Source organism: Cryptotermes secundus, unplaced genomic scaffold (assembly GCF_002891405.2).
Source record: "Cryptotermes secundus unplaced genomic scaffold, Csec_1.0 scaffold404, whole genome shotgun sequence".
NCBI classification, from domain to species: Eukaryota; Metazoa; Arthropoda; class Insecta; order Blattodea; family Kalotermitidae; genus Cryptotermes; species Cryptotermes secundus.
The window spans coordinates 520,586-530,112 of record NW_019720569.1 but is presented as its reverse complement, the minus strand read 5'-3'; the positions used below and the strand labels follow the sequence as shown (position 1 = coordinate 530,112).

Here is a 9,527-nt window from a genome sequence, read left to right as displayed (position 1 = left end):
GGGGGGGGTTAATGGAACATAGATTCGATTCAGATGCTGTTGTGTCACATGTTCAAACAGCAAGCAATGAATCTTCAGAAAACCAATATATGGCATTCTGTGACACACTACAATACACATCTGAGTGCTGGCGATGCGTGAATATGTCTGTACTGAACATATTTAACACTGTGCAGCACACCACAATAAGGAAACAACTCACCCTCCACAGACCAGCAACACCCTCCTGGTGGTACACATCTTGAAAACAGCCCAAAATGCCTCTCTGGCCTTGGTTTCCCAGAACCTGCATGCGCACTTTGAGTACATCTGTTGGGTTGGCTATGGCACTTGAGACAATTCCTGCCACCACGGCACAACATACATTCACTCGGACGTCCTCTTCCCCGCTGCCATGCGACACTAAACGCTTCAATGAGTAGTATGTGCCGAATTTGATGGTCCCGTATGTTGCTTGTCTCAAAACAGCTGGACCAATTCTGCATAACAAAGAACTCATTAAGAGGGTAGCAAGGCTCACAGACCTGGCCCTAATATTGTGAAGACTAGAGCTGAAAACACTTCTGGAACCTATGAAATCTGTTCTTTTATGGAGCCAACTACTTTACATCATAAAATATCATGCACTGAATGTGTGATCTAAAGAATATATAACATGTTATCTTACACATAACAGCCAGTTATTTACTTCCATAGCATGCGTCCTGTTGTGTGTTATTCAAGAAAAATATATATAAATGGGACAGTCAACACCACAAATTATTGAAACTGAGGTGAAATAGATACTACAGTATCAACATTCATTTACTGGCACCAATAAACGTATGTTAATAGTGTAGTATCTATTTCACCTCAGTTTCAATAATTTATTGTGTTGACTGTCCCATTTATATATATTTTTCTTAGCCAGTTATTTGTTATGTTCATGATATTTGCAACAGCAGAGAACATAACATTCTCATTTTCTGGCAGATGTTATGGATACAGCTGACTGTCATTCTTCCATAATAAGACGTTTTGGTCAGCACTATATAGTCATGATATTGACAGCGTAATTAAGTTAAAAAAATCACTATTGCTACTGTGGATTCTTGTTGTAGCTCCATGAAGCGAAGTATGTCTTAAGAAGCTAACAGTTACTCAGCTAATCAAGAAATTGATATAACATAATTTATATCTTATGTCAAATCAAAGAAGTCTTACCCTGAATACAATGCTCTAACACCTTCTTGTCTGGAGATCTGTAGCAATGCATCAGTCATTCCTCGGTACTTCAACTGTGCATGCTTACTGTCGATCTTCTGTCCCTGGATTTGAAGTCGAGTTTTCGTTGTATCGATTGGAAAAGTTCCTACAACAAAAGATTCATATATGAAGAAATATGTATAAAGAGATTTATCTTCCGGGGTATGTTGTCACACAATCCAGCAGAACTTCATCAATGTTTCAAAGGAATATACTGCTTCCATTTTCAGGGTTAAAGATACACTAAGCAGGTAAGAACATGCCATGTATTCTTTGTTGAAGTAAGCAAGCATTCCCAAAGATTTAAGCTGCTCTTAAATTCTTTGTTTGTTACTATCATTCCCAAATATTTGAACTTTGCCACAGTTCTGAAAATTTTATTAACTCCCTTCATATTATGAATCTGTCCTTTGTTTTGATAGCTTGAACAAATTGGCCAGGGAAAAGGAGACCCTATTCTTGTTATTATACGTACCAAATTCAGCAGTAACTGAAGCCAGTCCTCCATACACAAAGGGCTGCCAGTCTCTATCTCCCATCCCACTCTGTTTTGCTGGTTGAGCAGGGCCTGCTGTGGGAGCCACCCCTTGTTCTGGGTCTCTGATTTCTGCAGCCCTGGAAAAACAAGAAAACAATATCAATATAATACACAAATTTCTCTAAGGTCTAGTAACACCAGCCCTCTGCAAATGCCATTCATCAGGTAAAAAGTTACCCTGCGCCAATTCAATGTGCATCATGCCATGAAGTTGTAAGGGGAGTGGAGGAATAGCTCCACCATTTTTAACATTGGTACTAGATGGAGGTGAATGGTCAGCTTCATGTACCTACCCCCCCCCATCTCCACAGAAGCAGCCCCAAGTATTCATTGTATAGGAAGGTGGGTGGGCCCCAGCATCAGTCTTGATATTATGGAGGGGGGGAAACATTTCTTGCCTCTGCCATGAATCAAACCCTGATTCCTTGATCATGAGCCCATAGTCTAGTCACTGTACTGACTAAGCTATCCTGGTGCCCAGTCCTATTCAAGAACTGTCATTTATTCAAGTAGTGAATATGTCATCTGATCACAAAATATGTATTTTAATAATTATCATTGTATGATTATAGGAACCATAATTCTGGCAAAAGAAAACCTACAGAAAGGAAAGTAAAATTATGCTTAACACATACAGATTAAAATGCAGTCTTCACTAATCATACAGACAATGGAAACATTTAGAGGAATGAGAAATCTGTTTCTCCATATCAGAGGATACGAAAAGAACCTCCAGATTAATAATGGTAGTACATCTCTTTTATGAAGAACCTGGTTTAAAGCATTGCTGGAACATACCATGGTTTGGCACCATAAACAGTACAGGGCACGTATTTAGAATTAATTACTATCATTGCCGATAAAGCTGGGTATTGAACATCAAGAAGAGAAACTTATATTTTCTCAGTTCTTTGTACGTACCACTATAATATTTCATGGCAATGAACTAGATTTTAATGGGACACAGAAAAATAGAAAAAGAACTTTCAATACCTACACATACTACAAAGGCCAGAGTTTCCACTTATTTACATCAGACCATGGGACACATGGGCAAACTAGCATTTAAGTAAGAAATTTAAAGACTCAATGACACTAACAAAAAGCCAACACTTGATAGCATCCTGGGCCAATTTAATCCAGTTCACACACTCATAACCTATTTTTAGAGGACCCAGTTTAATCTGAGAAATCTGTTTTTCAAATGGATACTTCCTGAGATGATTCCCCATCATCTTCTGTGAAAATTTATGGTTTGCTACATGCAAGCTTAATGAATGAACAGTGATAAACAGGAATGGTTACTGTGCCAAAAATGGCTTATTTATTGCTCTTGAAGTTAACAATTAGGCTACTAAAATACAGGACCAGCACATGTCTCCCCATTATCTCTCTGAAACCATATAAACTGGACTGGCAAGACTGTGTATGATAAGGTGATATAAAAAAGTGATTCATGGGTACAATTACATCATGACAAATGACAGACCTGACCTCTCCTCAGAGAGGGCGCCCCACATGGGCAGGCCAGTAACTTTAATTTAAAAAAGAAACATCCGGTCATAAGCCCCAGCCGGGGCTCGACACACGATTACATCAGAAAACGTATGAACAGCCTCTTCACCACCCGAAATGGAGAGAAGTACGAAGTGATAATTCCTAAACCTGTTATAATGTAAAAATGGTGCAAAAGCGAAAGAAAAACATTCATCAGAATAAAATTTCACTCATATTGCCGCCCAGGCAACCGGCACATTTCCTTCCATTCATGGAATTAATTTCGTCTGATGTGACGAACATATATTTCTTTGGCGCACTATAGCGAATCATGTCGTTTTCCTGGCAGAACCAGATGATCTGAATGCATCACGTATATTCGCCGAATTCTAATGTGAAAGGAATTTTATTATCCAAAATCTAGGCACAAACTACTCACAATTTAAACGGGACTCAATGAAACTATTTATGACTTAACTCAAATACTGTCGACTGTGAACTAGAAATTAAACCCATATTGAAAGCCAAACCAGCCTTTCTTTGATGTATCGTATAAGACGCAAGGTTTATTTAGTTACTAAGGACTTAACCAAGCTACACTTCTTACACTTTTGTGCGCGCACTATTCCTGTAACACCATACCGTTCACCGCTTTCGATTATCGACTATTTAGATCAGCACCGCGAAACACCTATGTTATTGGTTGGCAACATGGCCGCCATGACACTTCGGTGAAACGCTGCTGCCATCTATGTTCAGCTTACATGACTAAATTAAAAATGACTTCCAGGGCCGAGAGCACAATCGGTAAGAAGGTATGCTACCCTAGCAACTATTTTGAGTGCTCCCCCTCAACCCCCTCAAAATGCTTTTTTCGCTACTAGCAATAAATACTTTTAGATCTCTTGTACTGCAGTCTCTCTTTCCTTCTGGCGTTCCCACTAATAACCTATATGCATTCCTCGCCTCCCCATTCGTGCTACATGCCCTGCCAACCTCATCCTCCTCGACTAGTGACATTGAACACAGTTCAAAATTTTCACTTCCCCGCCAACCTATTTCCATTTTTGAACAGTGTTCAATATCACTAGTCAAAGAGGATGAGGTTGGCAGGGCATGTAGCACAAATGGGGAGGCGAGGACTGCATATAAGATATTAGTGGAACCGCCAGAAGGAAAGAGACTACTGGGAAGACGAAGGTGTAGGTGGTTGGACAATATTAAAATGTATCCTAGTGAGACAGGATGGTATTGATTGGATTGGACTGATCTGGCTAAGGATAGGGACCAGTGGAGGGCTCTTGTGAACATAGTAATGAACCTTCGGGTTCTACAAAAGACTGGAAAATTCTTGAGTGGCTACACAATTGACAGCTTCTCAAGAAGGGCTCAGCTACAAAAGTAAGTTTAATGTCACTTCACCCATAACCTTTGGGTTGGATCCGAGTGAAGTTCTATCAAACTTTGTCCCCAACCCTTTCCAAAAAAAAAAAAGTAACAGCGGAATAAGAGCCTCTGCAGCACTGGAGTACAAGAGATTAGGTTGCAAATTAATTATCTGGAGAAAGTTTGTCACCAGGCCTGGAAAGTCATAACCTTTCTTTCACATGAAACACCTCTTTAACCAAAAGCACTGAACATCGTGAACTGTAACATACATGGAATACTTGTAATTAGGAAAGCTGAAGGTGGGGAAACTTGAAAGAAAATTCTGTTTCAATCAGAGATACATATATTAAGCCTCATAATTTCCTCATAACTTACACTTGATAGCCACAAAGAACACAGTTTTCCAGTTATATTTAAGTATTATAAATCATATATTGTACTAGCTATTCACACTGAATGTAGGAGGTAAGATGGCGACGAGTCAGGAGCAGGAAGATGCAGGTTGTGAGGAAAACAATACGTGCATAAAATATAAAATTGCAGAAGGCGTATGCATAAACCGAGAACATTATATTAGTGAGAGTATAATTGTGGATAAAACGGCATTAGTGAATCTACAAGATGATATAAAGAAATTAAGTAGTATGTTACAGTTAGCCATGAGAAGTTCGGGAGAAGAGGTTNTTATATGGCAAAAGTAACATATCTTACAAAAAATGTAATGAATACTGACAATATGGTATCTCTTCAACTTCCACTTCGGTATTGGATACGATTATATAGCAAAATATATGTTAAAGAAATGCAATTACTATTGAAAATCTTATGTTCATGTTCACCAGTCCAGTACAGGTAGCATTATATGGCAAAAGCAAGAGAAGGAATACACCTACAACAACAGAAGTGAATAACAATGTAATGAAAATGAAATAGGTAAAGAAATTACATAAATAGTCCTACCCACATTCAATCCTGATACTTATTCTGCTTCTCAGAGTTTCACACTGAGGTGGATAACCTCAACTTTGCAAGTCAATTATGAAGTAATGCCTCTTCATTCTTACCTACATGTAAAGATGACCCAGGTGTGTCAGAAAACAATTTCCCATACACTCAATTGAAATATAATTTTTTGAAGATAAAGGCCAGAATGAACTCTGACCAAGTGAAGTTCTAATATTCTGAGACAAAGGAAACATGTTTGCAAAGAGGGGAACAGACGGAGCTCAAGTTCAAAATAAGTTTCGTGTATGTAATCGAACTTTGGTTGACCATGTTTTCATTCACTGCAACATGTTTGCAAAGCAGGAAGGAGATGGAGCTCAAGTTCATAGTAGGTTTCTTGTGTGTAGTTGAACTGTGGATGACGATGTTATCATTCGCTGCACAGTAGTTTCTGTTGCTGCACTGCAACTGCTTGTCACCAGGGATACTTTCTCCAACTTACAAAACATTTAATGATGCTCATGTGACTAGTTGGCACACATATTCTTCCAGTAATTTCATAACTGCTCTCTGTCAATTTCCAGGGCTGGTAAGGGCAGGCCATTATAAGGGAAAAATGAAGAAGCATTACTTTCCTAATGACTTACCGATGAGACAGTACCTTCATCTTCCTCTCTGTAGCCCTCTGCCTGGCTCCTTCAGTCATCAACCTGTTTCTTCGCTTACACCACCAAGGAATGTAAATTCGTGTGAGACATCTCACAATACTATCTACTATTCGTTGGTGGTGAAGCAAACAGCCAGAACACCTAATCCACTCGAAGTCAATGGTGCTCTTGATGGCAGCTGTGATATGCTGCTCCACTGAATTCAAGTGGGCAGCCTCTGTCATTATAGACTCCATCAGAGTTACAGCAGTACCAACAGTCTCAACAAGCTTCTCAGAAGGATATGTGACAGACTGTTCTGTATCACTTCTGTGTCACTGTATCACTTCTGTTTGAAATATATGAAGACATTGGCTGATAGGAGCACTTCAGATGTCAGGCATGTCTTGCATGCATCACAGCTGACACCGCGAAGCACCTGTCTGGCAATAGAACCACTGACGTAAGTTACTGAGAACACTTCTATGTCACCAGCAGGTACTGCAGGACTCATGTCCATCTGTACTTGCTGAGCAACATGGAAACTCTCAGGCACACCAGCAGGGGTTTCCTTGTCATGACTTGTGGAAGGATTTCGTGAAGCAGCTTCAGGTGCCCTGAAAAGAGATTGTAGATTATCCAGAAGAGTAGCACCATCATCCTCACAATTAGTTTCTCCCAGTCCTCTAAATGCAAGGCCATTGATGATGCTAGTCTTCAGGGCATCTACAAACTGTCCCACAGTCGGGTTATTGTTCGAACCACAGTTTAAATGAATAGCTCCAAATGTGTTCTCCAGGGGGTCCTGATTCAGGTTTTTGGTGTGAAATTACTGAAAACCCGACTCTCTCAGTGTCCTCCATACATACTGGGCAGCAGCGATGTCAATAAGCCACCCATTCTGTGAAGGATGATGATGAAGACAGGCGGATTTACCATCCTTGAGGAAGATCCAACTCTTTATCCCCATAATTGCCTTTTTCCAGAGTTCTATATGGGGACTGTTGTCACTGAGTGGGCAACGCAGTGTTTTCCCTTGGCCAACACTTGTTCCACCATTGAAACTATCGAAGAGGTTGTCAACCTCTTCAACAAACACAGCTGTTGCCATGTATTCGCTGCTGCACCCACCTGAATGAGGGGGGGACAGAAGTTAGTGTGCCTCCTTACATGGTGAATTAGTTTCTTTACATTGGAAAATAACACATTACTTTACAAAGGACAAACGTTATACAAAACTTGTACATTTCATTACATTATTCCTCATATTAAAATCTTTGCCACCTAATTCACCTTAATCATATCACTGATAGTGTTGTCTGCTTTTCAAATATTTTCTAATTATCCTAAGAACAGTATTTGTGACATATTCTACATAATTTGTATATTGATATACAGTTTCAGAAGTCAGTTCAAGTCAGATGATAATGACGTTTGTTTGATTACAGCTGGGTTCTGAGGCAGTAACTTTGAAAACTAGTCCTCATTAATAGTCACTTCATTCATCCATGATATGTATGCAGTGTCCATCTTGTAGTGCACTCAATTTCACCTGTTATTTCACAACATGTTTCAGCAACATAGTGCCATCATCAGGTGCTTCATTTATGCTAATCTATTGCATTGCTTGCCATTACATGTCACTGAAAATTATTTAGAAAGTATTTAAAAAGTATTTGTCAACTATGATAAATTTTTATATACTAAGAACTTGTTAAGATTATTCATCTTATGTGTCCCAATTGAAACCCGCGCATGGTTCCTCCATTATGGGAGTCATTCCTCTTACACTCTGTGTATATCGCGTCTCGTGATGTGTGTTCCCTTTTAGGCTGTGGGTGTTGTAAATACTTTTTAAATAATTTTACAATGACATATAATGGCAAGCAATGCAATAGATTAGCATAAATGAAGCACCTGATGATGGCACTATGTTGCTGAAACATGTCGTGAAATAACAGGTGAAATTGAGTGCACTACAAGACGGACACTGCATACATATCGTGGAAGAAAATCAGTGCAACAGGACGCTAAAATACAACATCACTTCATTCATATAAGAAACATACAGCGCTTACCTGTAGTCACTAGAGCATTGTGGCTTGCTCCACATCTGTTAAGGTGTACCCTTTCAGCTGTAGTGAAATCACTTTCAGAGAAATGTTTGTTGCACAGAACTTTATTGTGCAGGATTCTAGCAGAATCAGTAGTACTGGATAACCCAACTCTTCCTGCCCATACCATAGCCCTGTAAGAGTATTACATATTGTCTCAAAACCTTGAAATAATTTATCAGTAAACATTACAAACATGGTGTAGGTGCTACATTACATCATGTACTAAAACAGACAATTCAGTCATTTATTTACTTTCCATTAATCCTTACATGGTTGGAAGAACAGTGGACATAGTAATAGTCAAAGACAACAGGACAAGTTCCATCAATGATATAAATAAAAATTAATTATATTTAACCCATAACAATTACACATATTATCAAAGACAAATCACAGTGAGTAAATCATTAACACAGTTTTAAAATATATACGTGTATGTGAAAGAATGCAGCACACTCTTGACACAAGACTACAATAATGAAACTTGAAAGTATACTACTAGGCATCCAGCATATAACAGACCAAGATCATTAAATAATATTGGAGTTAAATTATTCCTCCAATGAGTAAAATAGACTTACCCTTTAGTACCTATCTTTCACATAGGATTTTATCAATGCACTGGCCTTACCAACTATTCCATAAAATTCTACTTTAGACAGAGAGAGGCAGAGAGACAGACAGATATTGACACAGTCAAAAGTTTTCTTCAAATCACAGAAAATGCCGATGAACATTATTGGTATTGATGTTGTCCGGCTATTGTTCGAAAACAATTATTAAAAGAATCTGTAATCACATCATGATTATCAGTTAACTTCCCATCAATGTTTAAAAACTGTATATGTGAATTTTTTATATATACTAGTCGGTAAGATTAATTGTATTCGGGTTCTATTCTTATGTCTTGACTTAGTTTTTTTTTTGTACTACTTATTTATCTAATATGACTTTTCCACATCCTAAAGTATTGGATTTTATGGTAATAATAGATGAGTAATGAAAATGAAAAATAGCTTGTACTGATGCCTGAAACCTTTGAGAGTTCCATACTGGGGGAGCTTTGTTGTATATATGGCTGATGTGTTCTTTTTTTATTTTGTTTTATATTATGAATGCCTTGACTTGTTCCTGTGGGAATTGAATGCT

The 9,527-nt window shown here is 38.5% G+C and overlaps 2 protein-coding genes across 5 annotated transcripts in view; both read right to left on the bottom strand.

Moving 5' to 3' along the window:
* The window catches only part of LOC111869183 (mitochondrial uncoupling protein Bmcp), a 12,551-nt gene extending 8,612 nt beyond the window's left edge, over positions 1-3,939 (bottom strand). The window contains exons 1-4 of one of the 4 annotated variants that reach the window (XM_023860479.2): positions 3,888-3,939; positions 1,721-1,860; positions 1,204-1,351; positions 203-479 (exon numbers count right to left, since the gene is read on the bottom strand). In XM_023860479.2, the coding sequence (XP_023716247.1) occupies positions 203-479; positions 1,204-1,351; positions 1,721-1,784 (489 nt within the window). In that variant the 5' untranslated portion in view covers positions 1,785-1,860; positions 3,888-3,939. The other 3 variants (XM_023860470.2, XM_023860488.2, XM_033753314.1) reach the window with 3 other exon arrangements.
* A 2,132-nt stretch (positions 3,940-6,071) lies between these two features.
* On the bottom strand, positions 6,072-9,521 carry LOC111869063. Its single transcript, XM_023860265.2, has 2 exons — positions 8,340-9,521; positions 6,072-7,392 (listed from the first exon to the last, which is right to left on the bottom strand). Exons 1-2 carry the CDS (start codon positions 8,503-8,505, stop codon positions 7,091-7,093), a joined length of 468 nt encoding a protein of 155 aa, XP_023716033.1. The 5' UTR covers positions 8,506-9,521; the 3' UTR covers positions 6,072-7,090.
* Between the last annotated feature and the right edge of the window lie 6 nt (positions 9,522-9,527).